This window comes from Amaranthus tricolor, chromosome 3 (assembly GCF_026212465.1).
Source record: "Amaranthus tricolor cultivar Red isolate AtriRed21 chromosome 3, ASM2621246v1, whole genome shotgun sequence".
NCBI classification, from domain to species: domain Eukaryota; kingdom Viridiplantae; phylum Streptophyta; class Magnoliopsida; order Caryophyllales; family Amaranthaceae; genus Amaranthus; species Amaranthus tricolor.
This window is the reverse complement of record NC_080049.1, coordinates 10,045,052-10,065,582: the sequence shown is the minus strand read 5'-3', so window position 1 is coordinate 10,065,582 and position 20,531 is coordinate 10,045,052. Positions and strand designations below refer to the sequence as shown.

General features: G+C 33.2%; 1 protein-coding gene across 2 annotated transcripts; it reads left to right on the top strand.

Moving 5' to 3' along the window:
- Nucleotides 1-4,441: 4,441 nt before the first annotated feature.
- LOC130809509 (UBP1-associated protein 2C) lies at nucleotides 4,442-10,166 on the top strand. Of its 2 annotated transcripts, none has more exons than XM_057675310.1 (2): nucleotides 4,442-5,844; nucleotides 6,647-7,410. In XM_057675310.1, exon 1 carries the CDS (start codon nucleotides 4,569-4,571, stop codon nucleotides 5,841-5,843), a length of 1,275 nt encoding a protein of 424 aa, XP_057531293.1. In that variant the 5' UTR covers nucleotides 4,442-4,568; the 3' UTR covers nucleotide 5,844; nucleotides 6,647-7,410. The 2 variants fall into 2 exon arrangements, with proteins under 2 accessions (XP_057531293.1, XP_057531292.1); XM_057675309.1 differs by lacking the exon at nucleotides 6,647-7,410 and adding an exon at nucleotides 8,783-10,166 and having other exon boundaries at nucleotides 4,443-5,844.
- Nucleotides 10,167-20,531: the final 10,365 nt, after the last annotated feature.

Below are 20,531 nucleotides of genomic sequence, written 5' to 3'. Positions count from 1 at the left end.
CCATAAGGTTTACTATATTGTTCCACCATGACCTTTTTACACATTACATGTTAGCAAACATTAATTTCGAAGCTTTAAGACTGATGCACGTCTATTTATGCGACTCACTCTTTCAAATGTTATCAGTTTCAACCTTTTTACCAAAACATAAACCCTAACTCTACCATCTTTCATCCTATTCATATCTTTTCCCCCAAATCCAAAGATGGTAGAATTAGGGTTATGTTTTAGGGGAAAATGTTGAAACTGATGGCATTTGAAATGATGAATCGCATAAATAGGTGTACATCAGTCTTAATTCTTGAAGTTTCAAAATTTACGTTTGCTAACGTTTTATGTGCAAAAAAGTCACGGTGAAACAATTTGGTAAACCTTAGGGTTACCGCGTAGATTTTTTTAAAATTTTGGTTATCACATGAAAAACCCAAACCTCAGTTTTACCACGTAAAACTTCCCATAAAAATTATAATCGGGTCGAATTCGGCTTGTGTGGGCCAAGAGAGACCGGCCCATTCAAACCTGTTTAATATTTAGTTAAGCTCGGTCTGATCCGACCCTTATATTTAAGCCCACCTGGCATTTATCTGCCTTATTGCACAGGTTTAGTGGGATTAGCAAAAATTTTCATTGTAAAACTTATACGAGTTGCTTAGATTTTCGTTGTAATTCCTGTTAACTAATTAATTTGGAGTATACATTCTAACCCATAAAAAAATGGGTACGCAACATGACCATACCAACTACCAATATGACAATTTATTTGAACGAGGATTTGAAAAAAATAAGACATTTTAACAACTTATGTCCCAAAATAAGATCCGTGAAAACTTATTTCTCAAAATAAGCGTCCGTACATCTAAATCACTGGTTTGGATAAGTCGCTGTTAGTAACAGCGAAAGAGGAAAAAAAAAAAAGAAAAATAAAAACCCCAAAGTCGCTGTTAGTAACAGCGACTTAATGTTTTTTAAGTTTTCAGTTCTCAGTTACTTCCTCATTCCAACCTACGAGATTAAGAAGTTATTAGTTAACCTTAAAGTCGCTGTTACTAACAGCGACTTTGGGGTTTTAATTTTTTTTTTTCTCATTCGCTGTTACTAACAGCGACTTTGGGGTTTTTATTTTTCTTTTTTTTTTTTTCCTCTTTCGCTGTTACTAACAGCGACTTATCCCAAGGCTAGGCTTGGATGTACGGACGCTTATTTTGGGAAATAAGTTTTCACGAACCTTATTTTTAGAATTAAGTTGTTTATTTATCTTATTTTTTTCAAATTTTCTTATTTGAACAATGTCATATGATGAGATTGGTGTAAGGAATGAAAACAAAGAGATTAGATGAACAATTTTTTAGATTGAAAATAATATCACTAATTAAGTTCTTTTTAATGAAAGTCAAAATGGGATTAGATTGGATGGGTATGAATACATTTGTATGGATTATGATAGTAGATACTTTTTGAAAAAGAAAATGTATTTTTCATATACATTTTGAAAAAAAAAATTACTTTTGTTTTTTCAACATGTCTGTCTAATGAGATATTTTCTGATAATTAAACTTTTTTCAACCCTTTTATTTCTCTAAATCAAACTCTATTAATTTTAACCTGTGCTTGTGCATCTTGAAAAATTTTATAGAGAGCGTTGAGATTTCAAATTTGAGTATACAGAAGTCCACACTAAAATTGTAGGGGATGAATCTATCTTTCCTTGTGCTTTTGAGCAAACTTTCTCATGCATATGGGAATTGAAGAGAACTATCTTGTGTGTAAGTCAAATTTAGGAATCAATCTTTAAAAATGTGAGCATTATGAGTTATTTCTTGTTTCAATATAAATTGAAAGTCATGTGCATATAATAGAATGTTAATACTATGTAGTATAGTTGAGTTTTACGTTCGAAAGTCGAATTTCCTTAATCATATTAGGAACTATATAGTGCCTATACGAAAATAGTGGTACTAGTATGGAAACACTTTTCGCATGATAAAACTTGGTTAAAAACATATTTTCAACCCATTCCTTTAGTAATTCAAGGAGTTATTCCAAACTCTAGTCCTTAGCTTTATAATTTGAATTTAATCATTGTTCTTGGAAATTCATCAAACAAAAAAAGAATTAAAATCTTCATTGACATCAAAAGTAATTAACATAAAGTCATTTTCCTATGGATCGACCCCTTACTATTAATACTAAACATTGAGAGTTATTTAAGGTGTATAAATTATTACATAGAAAGAACCTAATCAATTAACAACGACCTAAGAAACCAACCTCTATTAACTCCACCAATTCTTATGAGATTCTAAAAAATAGCAAATGACACAACAAATAAGAAAGTGGTGGGACATTGAAATCGTGTCGATATAATTAAGATCATGAAAAAATAAAAAAAAATATGTGGATAAAAATTAAATAAAGTAGTGAGAAAATTACCCAAATAGAACATATTGCAAAAATAAAAAATTAGACCAAAGTAAGAATGTTAACAAACTCATAGAAACAAAGGGAGTAATGATTATAAGTATTTTAGAAATGTATTATTATAATACATCTTAATATTAGATGCACTTGGTTTTCATAAAAGCAAAAAATATTCGTCAATTGTGAACTAAAATCTTGAATTTAGGCTTTCATCAAAAAATATATTAACAGAATTGACAAGAATTCATGATGATTTAAAAATACTGATATTATCCATTAACTAGATAAATTTCCATATGAATCACGGATGCTATAGATATATACTGATATGAATAATGATATTATTTTATAAAATTAATTCATTTACAACATAAACTTAATTTTTAAATATTTGTATTTGTTATGATATTATCATTATCAAAGTGATAAATAATTTTTATACAATAATATTAAAATATATACTCATAGTAATTATTGATAATTGAGACAAATAAAATTTCAAAGTCTTCAACTATGATAGATAAGGTGGGAGGATTTAGTTGAAAAAATAGCCAAATTAGTTAGCTTATTCATTATATGATGATGATTTATTATCTAAGTTAAAATAAAAGTTTACATATATATTATTTTTTTGGTTTATATAAGGAAATATAATATTTCAATACATCATCACATATAGTTATAGTAAATTAACAAATATTACATGTTTTAATGAGTCAATTATTTTCCTAAATATCAAGTTATATATCAAAAGTTTTCCTGTCAATAATAGAAAAAAAGTGAGAAAATATTTAATGACAACATATCACGTGTCTCAAGTCATTTCTTCAATAGTATATTTTATTCGAATATTGATTTTATTTATTAAGAAACGGAGGAAGATGCTTGAAAAAAGTAACTTAGACATTCGTCAATTGTGAGTTGATATCTTGGAATTAAACATTCATAAGCTGTAAACTAAAAACTTGGAACTACACATTCATCAAGTGCTTCTTTTTGACTTGTACAGACAACACATGCAACAACACATAGCAGCAAATCAATAGGTCAATGCCTATTACCCATCACAAAAAAAAAAAGTGCAGCCTAATGCCCACGCTAAAATAAGTATGGGCAAAAATTGTGTGGGGAAATTTTTCCTACACTCATGAAGCGTGGTTAAATTTATGTTTAGCCACGCTTATAAGCGTGGGGAAATGCACTTTCAGCACACCTATAAGTTTAGGGAAATTTTTCTGACTTATAAGCATGAGAATACCTACTTGTATACTTTAAATACCTACTTGGTATGCCCCAAATACGTACTTGATATATCTCAAATTCCAACTGGATATACCCTAAAGTCCTATTTAACATACCTCAAATACATACATGACATATCCCAAACATATATCGGTGAAGCATTATTCTACCTACTTCTACCAGTAAAAATAACTACTAAGACTCACTAACATACCTCCTTCTAGTGATAAAAATGCCTACTCGAAATTCATTGATAATTACTCCACCAGGTTACACTAATGCCTACTTTTAGTGATAAAATATCAACTTCGTAAGTTAAAATACCAACTAAAAATTTTTTTAATCTTCAATTATAATCTTATTTTAACGATATGTTTTAATTTTTTTGATGATTTGATTAAATATTGATAGTTGAGAGGATAGCTGTATGTCTGTATGGTTGAATAACACTATAATGTTGTTTTTCGATTTAAAATTATACATAATGTGCATGAAGGAGGAAGAAAACAATTATTTTAAACATGTGATTAACTTTCAATTATAAATATATTTTTCAATCAATCAATAACAGATTGGCCTCTAAAAACCGTTTCTCAAAGAGAAGGTCTCTCAAAAAAACTGTTGTTAGCATATAGATTTTTGTTATGAGATTGTCTCACAAGAGTACTAAGACTAGCTCTTCAAAATTTCAGTCCAAACCCAACTGATCTTTTGCATAACCATAGCCCAAGGCCCAAAATACTACCGTTTACACGGAACCTTATAAAACAACCACTCCCGCACATCCACAACTTCTAATCCCCAAAATTCACTTTTTATTTTATCATTTCAGATTCAGATCCAAATTAGGGTTTATACATTTTGCCCTAAAAACCTCACGCCTTCTTGTTTACTCTTCTACCTCCTCCATGGATCCTACCAAGAAGCGTAAACTCGACGAAAATGGACTTTCTGATACAGATCCGATTCCTAAACTTACACCCGAGGATGCTCTCAAAATCATCGAGTCTATCTCTACCGACCAACTCCGCGATATCGTAAAAAACACCGTTCTTTCAAATCCCGACGTTCTTGAAGCTGTTCGTTCGATTGCCGACCGTGATGTTACTCAAAGAAAGCTATTCATTCGTGGTCTTGGTTGGGAAACGACGTCAGAGAGTCTTCGTGCTGTTTTTGCTTCATTCGGACAACTCGAAGAAGCTGTTGTTATACTTGATAAGAATACTTCTAAGAGTAAAGGATATGGGTTTGTTACATATAAGCATATAGATGGTGCCATTTTAGCTCTTAAAGAGCCCAGTAAGAAGATTGATGGCCGAGTTGCTGTAGCTCAATTGGCGTCTGCTGGGCTTTCTGGTGGACCTACTAATAACGTTGGTGGTCCTAATGCTGACACTTCGTTAAGGAAGATTTATGTTGGTAATGTTCCTCAAGATATGCCTGCCGAAAGACTGTTATCTCACTTCTCTAGTTATGGAGAGATTGAGGAAGGGCCTTTGGGTTTTGATAAGCAAACTGGAAAATCAAAGGGGTTTGCTTTGTTTGTGTATAAGACACCTGAGGCTGCTCAAGCTTCGTTGATTGAGCCCACGAAGAATATTGATGGGAGGCAGTTGGTTTGTAAGTTGGCTAGTGAAGGGAAGAAAGGGAAGGGATTTGTGGGGCAGGGTCAGGGGCAAGGTCCAGTTGGTGATAGTATGGGGATGCAGCCTGGTGGACCGGCCCCTGGACCTTATGGTGGTCCTGGTGGACCCGGTGGGTATTCGTCATATGGTGGTGGCTATCCAGGTGGGCCTGGTGGAATGGGACCTAATCCAATGAACTCAGGGTATGCATCTTCTGTGGGAAGTCAGGGACCTGGTGGGTATGGTGGTAGTGGAAGTTATAGTGGTGGGATGAACGGAGGAGGAGGGTATGGTGGGTCTCAATATGGTGGACCGAATTCGACTGGGTATGGGGGATATGGTGGTGCGGGAAGTGGTGTAGGAGGACCTGGAGGGGGTGCAGGACGTGGGGGTTCAATGTATGGGATGCCACCCAGTTCAGGTGGAGGATATCCAGATAGTGGACATTATGGTGGCTACCCAAGTCAGCAACACCAACCCACCGGGACGTCTCCGGCTCCTAGAGTACCACCTTCAGGTGGTGTTTCTGGGTACCCTAATGCTCCACCTTATTACTAAGGTATTTTTTCTTGTATGATTGCTTTGCTGTGTAGCATTGTACTTGTTAGGAATTGTTGTTAAATAAGTGCAAAGAGAAGTAGTTTAGGAGTTTGTTTGCTGTGCTGACTAAGATTTCTGTGTGTTGATGCTTTGAAGTGCGTGTGTGTGTTTGTGTGTGCTGATCAAGATGGAAAGCTGTATGTGCAGCTGTTCTTGTTTAATGTGTGAGTTTCACTTGTTTGTGTTAACTGATAAGTGTGTGAATGACCTCTTATTACTGGATTGTTTTCGTACTGTGTAAATTGCTGCTGGTAGTCACTTGGTATGACTTCATTGCTTAATTGGTTTATGTTTAATTGTGTCATGCCATGTTTGACTTTGTGTTGTATATGCATAAGATATGCTCTGGTTTGATTTGTTAAATATTGTTAAATGTTCTATTTGGTGCTAATGATCTGTTACAGTTCGTGACTCATGCATTTGATTATTCGTCTGTATCGTGAGAATGTGTACTGCTTGTGCTTGCCTTGATGCTTGGATGTTGCTTAATGGTGCTGAATGATTTTTCGTAGATATCAATTTGTCCATTTTGTTATATGACTGTCCTCGGCTCCATTGCTTTTTGTTCATGTGTTGGATAGTTTTCTTATTTTTTTCATGTTGCAAAGCACACATGTTTACTTTGTGTGTTTCATGCTCTGGTGGATAAGTTAATGCCTGTTGTCCTGGTAATGCATTTTTGTTTTCTTTTCAGTTCTTCTCGTTGTTTATTTTGTTGTATAAACATTGTTGCTTGGCTGCTCTAAACTGCAAGTTCTCAGTTTTTTTTGTAGTCTGCTTTTGTTGGAGTGTTCCACTTGATAATGTGGTTTAAGAAGATCTATCCATCGTGGACATGTGAAAGGTTTTTAAGTTCTTGACTACGTTTCAATATTTCACGTGTTTTAATTTTCTTGATTATGCCTTAGGCATTATAGGGAAGTCCAGAGTTTTATATCCTACATCTTTATTCTTTAAATTTAGTCGCGACCACTTTCTTTGGATCATCAGCCTATGCTAATATATGACTTCCATTTCTTTTCTTTTTGCCATGTTACATTAGCTACTGTAATGTGGAATTAAAGGCTAAGAGAATGAAAAAATGTAGGAGAAATATGAGAGCAATCACCAATGAGTAGAAAATTAAGGGTAGAGTGAAGTACATACTATCAAAAAGGAATGATTTTCAAAGTGGACGAATAAAATAGAGTGAATAGTACTGCAAATTGTTAAGCACCTGGTTGTTTTTGTTACTTTAGTCTTGATAGGAGTTTCTTTTTTTGTGGTAAAAGGTCTTGATAGGAGTTTCACTTACTCTCTTTTGTAATTTTCTTCCAAGAAATGCTCCTTTAGTCACGACAAGGCTTATTTATGTGCTAAATTTTTATGAGAACTTGAAGGGCCAACAATTAGTTCTAGGGATAACCTTTGGCTCTTTTATCCTTTCCTCTTGGTCAACTTGATAATTATATATATAAATACACACTATATATATATATATATATATATATATATATATATATATATATATATATATATATATATATATATATATATACACTAATGAAAAAGCAATCTGTGACATGTGTTGACACTTCACACTACAACAAAAGTATGTGCTGCTCTTTTTATTTTTAAGCAATATTTATTAGCTTATAATAAAGGATGTATGTATGTATAATTGATTATTTATTTATAAATAATTACAAACTTATAGCCTATTTACTTAATGACCTTAAACAAATAAGATACACAATAACTTTTAATTTTGGAGAACATGCTAGTCTATGGTTAAAAATTATTTTCATTTACGTATCTTCCATAAATTATTAGAATATATATTATCAAAATGTATTGAGACAAGAAAATATTATTCAAACAATCTTTTCATAGATAATTACTTTTGAAAATTTTTATGTAATATTCTTTCAAGATAATTCATGTGTATTTTGTGTTAATTGATTGATTATAATAGTAATAAATATTCTTTTAGTTTCAAAATTATTTTGGTGTAAATATTTTAATCTAAATTGTTATTTGTATGATTTTTCTTTTCAGAGTTAATGATTTTTTTAATCCTATTTACAAGACTATCGTTATCACTTTTTTTTTTTCTATAGGAGTATAATACTCCACTTACTCTAAAGATTCACTTTTTATTAATTTGATTACCCTACAATTGATAAATATAAAAGGATAAAAGTAGCATATATAATAGTAATGTGTTTTTTTTAACTAATGCTCCCTCCTATTCACTATTATTGTCTCATTTGGTCTTCACACGTTTGCCAATGCACATATTCAAATTATAAATATCTCAAAGTTTGTTTAATTAAAAATTTTAAGTTGTTATGTTGATAAAATTTACATTGAGACGTATCAAACAAGATTCCACTTGACTATGTTTTTAACTTAATAGATTAAGAATAAAATACAAATTAAGAATGATCAATAAATAGTATTAAAAAACCAAATGAGACAATAATAATGAATTGGAGGGAGTATTATTTTGAATCTAATTAAATATTTTAATTGTTTCAAGTTAAAATTAATTTATCATTTATTTCGATTTGAAAATTGCATAATAACTTAGTTATTTACTCCTATATGATCAGAAGTTTTGTTAAAAAAACATTCATAAACCGTGCTTGGTTCAGGATTCTATCTACTATCTAGTGTTAACTATTGTACTTACCTTTTGAAGTTTGCAATAATTTAACCATGTGTGTTAATTGTTAGTTCGTGCTGTGTGGAAAATGTATCTCTGCAAGTTGTGTGCTTTTGCTGTTGATAACAGGTTGCAAGGGTTGGCTTTTCATCAGCATACTGCTATTGATTGTAGCTCTTCCTCTAGTATTATTTGGTTTGTTTTGGATGCCAATGACTGAATATTAAACATGAGTGAATGTTTGGTTCAGGTGTATGAAAAAGCTTGTTGGGAGGCAGATGATTATAACTCTTCTGGGTGATTTCGTGAATGCCGACAATGTGAACAGTGGCTTGATGAATTCATTTGCTGTTGCTTTTTGGCACTTCTTCAATTGATCTGCTCCTTTTTATTAGTCATCTGTTTTGTGATCTTGTTGGTAGTCAAAGTGTCTTGAACTAGGCTAGATACTCTGTTATGAACTCCTGAATTTGCTAGTATTGCTGAGAATTTGCTGCTCATGGTTTATATTTTATTCAGTTGTTTTGATGTTTTACTACGTTCATTGGAGATACAAAGAGGCGTAGTTTGTTTGACTTGTATTTACTCCCTTCTTCCTCATTTAGCCGAGGAATTCTGCTTAAGCTTGTTTTATGAGTGACAAGTCCTACTTCTGTTTGTTCACGTTTGGCGATAACAAAACTGCTATCGGGGGTGATTTATGTTTAATTATTTTGTGTGTATGGCGGTAACAAAACTTCTTAGACAGGCTGGAGCACGCAAATTGCCCAACTTCATTACTTCACTAATACTCCTAGTAATATGTAAGCAAATACTCCTGTTCCGAATTACTCAACTTTTTGCTGCTGCGGAACACTAGATGCTTTGTTTGCTGCATCTTGACTTGATTCCCTATCTTTTTAAATGCTTCTTTGGGTGGCCTTTGGTATTTGGTAAACGTTTTCGAAGTCATACAATTATTGGTGTACATTTGAGTGTTCGATCAGATTTCAGATGTAATTTAGTTGGATTGAGTAGTTTCCAATTTTGTGTCTGGAATTTTTTTGATGGCTTGCGTGTAATCAATGTCAATTCAATCGGATTGGGCAGGGTTATGTTCAAATTCAGGTTTGTTGGAACCATTGTAACAAGTTTGCATACAATGCTCGACTTGTTTGTGTCAGTTAGCCCCTTCAATGTATCTTGATTCTTGAGTAGCTCATGGTCCCATCATGATTGACCTAGCTTTCATTTTTTTTTTCTTAGCGTGTGTTGTGTGCAAGTTGCACAGCTCGATCTATAATACGCTGTGTACCTGTTTCTGACTCATTTTCCTGAGCTCGAGCTATGTTTTGCCTTCCTGTATTATATTTTTAGTTTGGAGCTTTTCTTTTGGGATCTCATCTATTATCTCGATATTTGGCCCGACTGACGAGACGAGCAAAATCCTTGAAGAAAACATTGCGAATGTTGTCAAGAGTAAATGCATGCTTACTTTATCTTGAACTTGTGTTGAACTTCATTTTCCAAATGTACTGCAATAGGATTTTTCTTTACCTAAATACAAATATTAATGTAAATTTTCTTTGCGGAGTGGTCGGACTTTTGTGCATTGAATTTGATTTTTAGTCGTGTGTCGTGTGCCGACTTTATTAAGTTGTGTGATTAGTCAAGCATGTGTATTAGTGTTGGACAAAATCTATTACAACGATAGCATAGTTGGACCGCTTGGATCGTGGGATTATATGATCCAAAATGCCTACACGATGTCTGAATCAGTTATAGAATTGCTTATTGGAGCGTGATCGAATTAGACTTGCTTCGGATGTCTGATCTTACAATTTTTTTTTTCTCTTTAATTATGCACTTATATTATGCAAGTGAAACATAACTTTGTAATCACAAAATATAAAAGTATGAAATATTAAATTTTATCCATATATATATATATATATATATATATATATATATATATATATATATATGTATATATATGTGTGTGTGTTTTAAGTTAATTTAAATTTATATATTTGTATTATGATCCTTTTTAAAAATTAAAAGAAAAAGTTGAATACTAATGTATTATATATTGTTAAATGTTAATAATGTTTAATACCTATTATTATCGTATAATTTAATATTTATATTTCGGATAAGTTGCTTTTTAAAATTTTTCATGTTATATCGTATTATGGTTGGCTTATTAACATGTTGAAGTTGTTATTTTAATTCCTTGTAATTAAAATTTTTAATCTCTTGTATTGATATTTCAACATATTACGGTTGGAGTTTTAACTTGATATAGTTGGTATTTTACCCTATAATATTTAGAGTTTTATCCTATTAGAGTTGGTAATATAATCTATTATAATTGGGTTTAAATCCATTGTAGCTGGTATTATATCCCAATGAAGTATGTCTTTTTATATATTACAGATGGTATTTTAATTTATTATAATTATAATATAATTGTTGTTTATTATAATATAGTTGGTGTTTTAAGATGTATAAATTGTTATTATAACCTTTTGTTGATATGCTAGGAGATCAGAATGGCCATTCGTTGAATATTTTGATGTCTGTTTCTGTAGGATGCTTAACTGAATTTTCAGAAGTAAATATATTTGGTTCACGTGAAGGAGTTAAAGCCTAAAATATGTAGAATAATTATACCTTTTACAGTAACTAATTTTAGTGTTAAAAATAGACTCAAAAAACAACTAAAAATAGTCATCGAAAAGTACTTAATCTGTTCGTGTGAAGGGAAAACACATCATTTAGATCCCTCAGGGACAAATATAAGTACATCCTACAATGTCAAAGAATATCAAACTTGTTCCAACAATTGATCTGATGTAAAGCAAGGATAAGAATTAACTTGGACATTGCGAATGGCTTATGCTATATTAAACAACATATACTCATGCAAACACATGATCTAACAGAAGGTTGAATGACAACATCTACATAGATATGAGAGGCATGTTTCATCTTAGAAGATTTCTACATTAAACCAACCATAGTGTATAGATATTGATCACATGACGTAACTAGGGATGGCAACAGGTCGGACTCGCTTCGGATTATACATACTCCGACTTTGCTCCGGATTTTAGTCGAACTTTTATTTTCAGTCCACCTCCACTCGGAGTCGGATTATGCATACTCCAAGTTGGCCCCGACTCGGACTCTCGGACCTCCAACGGAATTATACTAATGATTTAAAGCATACGAAGTTAACAAAATATATTTTTCAAATACAATTTAATAAAAACATATGTACTTTGAATTCAAGTTTAACATGAGAAATATTCCTAATACTACAATTTAACAAAATTTTCTCGCATTTTGATTTGGTGTATTTTATTTCTCTTGATCTGATTTGTCGTATTTTGATTGATTGATCTAAAATAAAAATACCAAGTGGTTTTTCAAAATCAAAAATTACAATTAATATGCGAGAGAGGTTGAATTAGTCACGTCTAGAGTTTTAAAGGAAACAAATTATTGGGTTAAAAGTCAAATTCAAAGTTAGATTTCCTTCAGGGTCGGAGTCGGGTCGAAGTGTCGGATTTTTAATAAGTCCAACTCCGGTCCGTCTCTAACTCGGATTCAGATCGTAAATTCGGAGTTGAAGTCAGATAACCTTTTCCTCGGACTCGAATCGAATTATTTTCCTCGGATCGAGTCGGATTATTTGATTGTACATTCATTGCTGACGAGAAACTAGAATCACTTGAATGTATTTTTGGACAATTTAAAAAGGTTATGAATAATAAGTCTTTGGTGTCAATCGTCACTAATCAAAACTTTGCAATAGCTAAGGAATAACAAATGCAATTGAAAAGGTGCTTTAACATATTGGTATTTTAATTGTCTAAAGTTGGTATTATAAGATGTTTACGTTAGTATTTTAATAAGTAGAAGTTGGAGTCTTAACATATCACAGTTGGAGTTTTAACATTTAACGCAAATTTCTCCTTGCCCACTCCTTGGAGGGGGCACAGGTACCATATGATTTGTTCGTTATTCTTTTCCTTCCCTTCGGGCCTTGACTTGTGCGGGTACTGGATTGTTGACTCTAACTCTGACTCTGTTGGTGTTTTACTATATTATAGTTAGTGTTTTAACATATTACACTTGTTATTTCAGGTATGTTGAAGTTGGATTTTTAACATATTACGTTTGATATCTTTATATATGCTTACTGATTTTCTCCTAATAAAGGTATTTCTAGTGGCACTTGCTAAAGAATGCAATATCTCGTTTCGGATCACAAAAGTCCAATACTGGTTTCACGGATGGAAAAAACCTCATTTGCTGCTGTTTTCTGGCCATAATATGCTGCGATTTTGGCCCCAAGTAATAGTGATAGCAGCAAATGACCTATTTTAAATGCTGCGGTTTTAAACCACAGCAAAAAATTACAATAAATGCTGCGGGCCACAAAAAAAACCGCAGCAAATAGTTAAGACTATATGTTGCGGGCCTACAGAAAAACGCAACATATAGTCTTAAACTATATGCTGCGGTTTTTTGGTGGCCCGCAGCATATTATTGTAATTTTTTTTTCTTTTTTCGTTTGATACTAATAATAATCCAATAATAATGTACAATGTAATAAACAATGATTAATCCAATAATCCAATGATAATCACAAATAATCACCAAAAATCTCTTTGTAATAATAAACTTTCGATCGTATATATATAATATAATAATATGTACGTACATATATACATTAAAGTCCTAAAAATCCAAACTAATTACAATTTACCCAGAACAAAAATTAGCAAGATACGCGACAATCTTATCTTTTAATTTGCGCATTTCTCCATTTCTAAAAGAACGTGTTTCCCTTGGAATGTCATATAACACCTATAATATAATATAAAATTAAAAGATTAATAAACATTAGATTTTACCAATAATATAGTAAATATATATATATATATATATATATATATATATATATATATATAATATAAATATATATATATATATATATATATATATATATATATATATATATATATATATATATATATATATATATATATATATATATGTATTATAATTTAAGAACGTAACAAATACTTACGGCATCTATGTATTTGACTCCAACCTCCTTCACAGATTTTATAATATCGTCCATGTATTTCAGAGTGTAGTAGCCGCAATCAACGTAATTAGAAGGTTGTTGAAAGCACTAAGAGAAAACAGATGTTAATGCCAAAAAAACATAAAAACACATAAAATCTCAACTTAACGCGTAATTTCTAGCATATGACTATGATTTTCAAAACTAACCACTTCAACACAATAATATATACCAAATAGTGTTGTGTGCCAAGTTTCGTGCAAAACAAACCAAGTTTGAGCTACTGTAACAACCCGACTTACCGTTGACTAGGTAAACAGGGTCATCACGGGGTCTATATCCCAAGAAACTGAAATCACACTTCTAAAACTTGAGTAAAGAGACACCAGCTCTTTTAACGTAACTAACTCAGCTATATCTCAAAACAAATATCTAACTAAAACAAAGGATAATCATACAATTCTCTACAAGTCCCATATAACCAACACAGCTAAATCAAATTTACATTTGTCCAAAATTCCCAATACAAATCTATAATTCCTACGTGCTCAGTTCAATTTACATCCTTGGAATCTCTATTCACCTCTGCTAATCCATTATTCTCGACTGGTTCCGATCTGTAGACAAGCTAAAAGTTGGAAACAGCAGAAGATCAGATTAAACTGAATGAGAAGTAACAATCCAAAACAACAAAACACAGTAAATCAAATCATAGGTTTAAAAGCAACATCAGTTCTCTAGATCTATGTGCGCACAGGGAGTCTAGTTTGAGAGGTGCCCCATAGCTTTAAGGCTATGTCGCTCTCAGGTGAAGCTAGTCAATATCTAAATGACAATTCGCTTCAAAAATAGGGAGCAGGGAACCATGTTCTTCAACTCCGTCAATGACTAGCTCGCAAGCCCGATCCATTGACCATATCATAATATCAGCATAAACATTCACAACAACATTTGTCTCAACAATTTTCAATTCGAAAGAACTTTAGTAAAACTGTTTTACACAAAAAGTAGTCTGGCCAGACCCTTTAAGGGACTGTTACTACTCACCAAAGACGACGCTTCAAAGAGCTGTGATCGATTCGCAGCTATCAACTAGAAAGAGCGCGCAGAGAAATCGTTTCCTGAAGAATAACAAGATCACAACATCACTCAAGAGCGTTCGATACAACTTTACTAACACATAACTTATTACATCTCCTCCTATGACTATAGATAAAACTAAGGTCATATTTTAGAATTCCTATTTATCTTAACAGTACATGTTCTAATCCTCAATACTTTATAATAAAGTAAAGTTCATAACCATATCTAGATTTTTCAACATTCTAGGTTTACCACATCCATAATCCTCCATTAATTCATCTAATTAACACCAATTTATACATTTAACTCCTCAATCAACAAGATTCAAAAGAAACATCCAAGAATACTAAACTAATGAAAATTAAATCATTAGAGTAGTCTTCTACTAAAATTATAATTCACAATAAGTTCTTATCTTCACATTGATCTATATTTATCAATAACAAATGTTTCTTAATCAATCTTAAATCTCCATATCCAATCTTAAATCTCCATATCCATTAATCTAATCTCAACCCACAAGTCCATCTAATTCAATACTAAACATCAAACATTCCAGCAATACTCCAAGAATCTAGCAATACTCAACACATTTTCCATGAATTTCCAATTTAATGACTCATCTACTAATTCATACACATTCCAAGATTCAACAACATTTAGGGTTTAACACATGAATGAAAGATTATGCAAAGGAAAGTATATGAATAAGAGTATAATTATTAAGGAAAAACAAGGAAGAAATCAAGAAGAACTACCTTTTGTTTGCAGCAGCAAGAAACGAAAAAATATTCAGGTGCCAAAGCTTTATTTTCGGCTTGAATTTGATGTTTAATCAACGGGACCAAAACTCACTGATTCCTTCCCCAAATCGGCAGAATTCAAGTCAATGAAGGAAGATTTCGAATGATTCTATACTCTTTATGGTTCGAATTCAGAGGAAAATGAACAAGAAAAATCAATTAGCCATAATTTATACAAAACAATCAAGAATGTAGAAGTATAGATAATCTATCTTGAAAATCCCGAAAGGAAGAACAAGGACTTACTGATTTTGCACGCAGGTCCTTCGAAGATCAGAGGGAAGAAGAACGAGTCGTGCCCTCGCAGCCATTGACGTTTTCTTCAAAGAAATTTTGAGAAATGAGGGTTTAAAGATTCAAAGAGGAATGTCGTGAAGGGAAGGAGATCGACTATTAGTTGAAGAATTTCAGTGTAAATCCGCCATTTTCAAAGGGTATGGCGGCGAGAGAGAAGGAGGAAGGTGTTCTTGCTGGTTCATACGAAAGGGAAGGGAGGAGAAAAATGGTTGCCTGGTTTTCTTGAGTTCCTCGCGTGAGAAAGAAGAAGGAAGGGTTTGGGTTTTTATTTTTTAATTTTTTTTTAACAAAAGGAAAAGAAAAGAAGAAGTTAAATTAAGAATATTGTACGTCATGTGTATGTAAGGTCATTCTCGCACTGATAATTCTATTAAAATTACGCGTCTTAAAATATTAATTTCCCAAATGTTACAGCTACTTTATGCGCAAAAGTGCCAAAAACGCTTAAAAACCCTTAAAATCGCAACTTAACACGCAATTTCTAACATATGACTATGATTTTCAATTCAAACCACTTCAAAACAATAATATATACCAAATAGTGTTGTGTGCCAAGTTTCGTGCAAAACAAACCAAGTTTGAGCTACTTTATGCGCGAAAGTGCCAAAAACACTTAAAACCCCATAAAATCGCAACTTAACACGTAATTTCTAGCATATGACTATGATTTTCAATTCTAACCACTTCAAGACAATAATATATACCAAATAGTGTTGTGTGCCAAGTTTCGTGCAAAACAAACCAAGTTTGAGCTACTTTATGCGCAAAAGTGCCAAAAACGCTTAAAAACCCTAAAATCGCAACTTAACACGTAATTTCTAGTATATGACTATGATTTTCAATTCTAACCACTTCAACACAATAAGATATACCAAATAGTGTTGTGTGCCAAGTTTCGTGCAAAACAAATCAAGTTTGAGCTACTTTATGCGCGAAAGTGCCAAAAAAGCTTTAAAACCCATAAAACCCATATATATAACACTTAATTAAATCAAATTGGTAAAATAATTAATATTACGTATGCATTCAACAACGCTTTGAATTTTGTGTTGCGAGGCGGGTTTTGAGGTTTTTGTAATGTGTCGAAGACGTGCACAGTGTTCGTTAAAGGACAAATGACCAAAAGTATCGAATGCAAACTACAAACGCAAAGTTAAAATCAACAAATTAGAGATTATGTGAACTTAAAAAACAAAAGATAAGTTTAATTTCAAAAATAAAACTTAATCTTCCACATATGGAGCCAGAATGAACGTGTGTTTAGATGCAAGGGAATTAGTCAAAGAAGTCTCAATGTATGCTTTGACGTCATCTGGATCATTTACACTTTTAGTACCCGTAATCAACTCAGGACAAAACCATCCAATTTTTATTGGAGGTTCGCAGGAATTTAGCTCCTCGTAAGCCGCACTAAACTCACGAATAAGAAAATTTTGTTAGTAATTCGGTTATTAAAACAATTAAACAATAATGCCTAACTTGTAAGATAATGAACATCACCTCATGTAGACATGGATAAGAGCTACGTTCAACATCTCTCCTCTCAAAAATTTCCCAATGTCACTAGGACCAATAATTACAAATAGGCTCTCTACAAAGCAGAATTGATCCTTCTGCAGGTTTAAAATGATTGGGTCCTCCTCACTTATGCGAGATGCACAAGTGTGCAGCCATTTGCAATCTTGAAAGAGATCTTTTAACTCCGCATCAGTCAAAATTGGAGTGATTGGCATTGACTTTGATCTAGTCGACACCTTTGCTGAGGAAGCAATCTCTCTCCTAGATCCCTTTGGACTCTTTTGCTATTTCAATTTATACAATTAAATTAGTGTAAGCATGCAATTAAAAAATAAAAATAAATAAGGTACAAATGATTTTTACCATGTTAATGAATCGGACCCAAGCATATGGCTATGTGACGAAACTACCTAGAGCGTCTGATAGTTTCTCAAGACTCCATTCTGGGAATTGAACCGGAAGTGAGAAATCTTCAAACTCCTTTAGAATAGTTTCCATGGTCATACTGATGTGACCACTTGTAACAGACATTGAATGCACTGTTTGGCCCTCTTTGGTTGGCTGGGCCACACTATATGCAACCTCAGTTAAGTCGCCATCACTAGTAACACCTAACTGAGGCAGCAAAAGAGAACAAGGAGTCGCCTCCTGAAAATTGTTAAGTTTAGTATAATAAGCATCATAATAAAATATTAAAACGCGTTGCAATTTAAATTAATAAGTGCTTTTATATTTAAAAACTATGTACCTGTACCACTGGCTCCGGAGTTGCTCCGAATTTTGCAACGGAGTACATGGTCTCCGATGTGGGGTTTTTCCCTTCAGGGGTAGTAATGGGCTGGGGTGCTACGGGGGTAATGGGCTCGGGTGTTGGCTTGACTGAAGCGTTAGGATCCCCATGTTGACTTTGCTGATCCTCAACAATTAGGTTTGCCAAGTCAACAGTGGGTGCTCCCATCTTCTGCAACACAAGTGCCACCTTGGCGAGAACGTCCTTCGTAATTTCTGCTCGGAGGGTTGCTACTTCATCAGGTGGCATCGTTCGGGATTGAGTAGCAACACACTCTTTGCCGAATGCCTTCTTTAACCCCACGCGGACGCCTTCTTTTTCCAACTACCCGCCCTCTATGGTCTTTCCCCAAGACCATATGCAATGCGTCAATATTGCCTCTTGGGGTGAACTTCCTCGTAGCTTCTTTTTCCTTCCAGCCCATCTTTTCAAATAAAAAGTGACATATATAACAATTAGTATAAGTAAATTCAAAACCAAAAATACAAAAAAAATCAAGAATATACTTAATAATTTCAAAACTCACCACAGCATCAGCAACCTTCTTCGTTCCCGGATCAGTGATTGTAAATTTACCACTTGCATCTCTGGAATGAAGTCCGCAATACCAATCCCACACCCGATCTCCAGCAGGAGTATTCACGGATACGGAGGTAGTCGTAGATGAGGGCGTGGATGGACTTTGATTGGGGAATAGACCCGCATCCACCCACTCTTTTTGGACCTCATCGTACGTTTTTTGGCCCATGCGATGGTAAAACTTCCTTTTGCTTACTGATTCAGAAGCTTTACCACACTTTCCTAATTAATCAATGGAAAATGAATGTCATATATTAGTTTAATGATTGAATCAAAAGAAGTTTATTCAAATCAAAAGCTATACTATAATATGAAATACTTACAACTTTAATGGGAGTTGTTCTTTTGGCAACAAAAGCCTCCCATTCCTTCTTTGATATGTGACCTTATATTTCATAGGGCATCTTCAAATGTGCTTGCTCTCCACCTTCGTTTCCCGTTTTGACCTTTTTGGTCGTATGGGCACGCTTCTTTGTGATCCAGCCAGTTACTAGCTTGTATTTGAAATCTCTGAATCTTTCAGCAACAGCTGAAAAAAACACATTCTTCTTCTCCTCATCACTCTCGATGTGAAAAAGATTCTACAAAAAAATATATATTTATTAGTGTCAATTAAATTAATTTTAAAATGAAACTAACTGAATAAAAATAGTAAAGTTGCTTACCACAGTATCATTTCATATAGGGTTCTTCAAACCCTCTAGAACCTCGTTCCATGCATACAATATGGAAATCTTGCGGATACATAGGCCCACTTGTTTCCAATATTGCCTACGCCATTTTCCAAAGAGTTGACCCAATGCATTGTATTCCAAATGCATGGGTTCTGTGACTTTGAGGTTTTTCGTAGGACCTCGCCCTTTTTTCTTTTCTTACTGGTAGTGGGAGCATCCATTGGTGGGGCGTATTCAGTCTCATAATCATTGTTAAGTGGCGGAGCGTCTTCAGCCATACGCTCGTATCTCACAATTTGGTCCTCTTCAGTGTCATGACTATGTTGCTCATTATCCGAGGTCTCAATCTCAGGGACAATTTCGTCTCTAAAAAGATGCATTGTATATCAGTATTTGAAAGTGTATGAATAGAAATATATTAGAACACAAGCTAAGTAATATTAAGAATATGTCAATTTCTTAATATTTCTAACATATGACTATGATTTTCAATTCTAACTACTTATACACGATAATATATACCAAATAGTGTTGTGTGCAAAGTTTCATGCAAAACAAACCAAGTTTGAGCTACTTTATGCGCAAAAGTGCCAAAAAAGCTTAAAAAAACCTTAAGATCGCAACTTACCAAGTAATATTAAGAATAAGACTATGATTTACGATTCTAATACGTTCAACACAATAATATATACCAAATAGTGTTATGTGCAAAGTTTCATGCAAAACAAACCAAGTTTGAGCTACTTTATGCGTGAATGTGCTAAAAAAGTTTTAAAAAACCTTAAAATCGTAACTTACCAAGTAATATTAAAAATATGACTATGATTTACAATTCTAATACGTTCAACACAATAATATATACCAAATAATATATACGGTCAAAAACACGAGGACGTTTTCCTAACTCATCCTAGACTCCATCCATCATCTAATCAACACGATCCGCATCCTTATCGACATTCTCTTCATCTGTCTCATACACATCAACATGATCTACTACATCCTCATTGACATCAGCCACATTATTGACGTCTTCAACAACACTTTTCTCTTTGTAAACTCCCTCCTCACCATGCCAAACCCAAACATGATATTGAGGCCTAAACCCACGTCGAAGTATGTGCTCCATAAGGATATCAACACTATCTACCTTTGATACATTGCCACAAGTGACA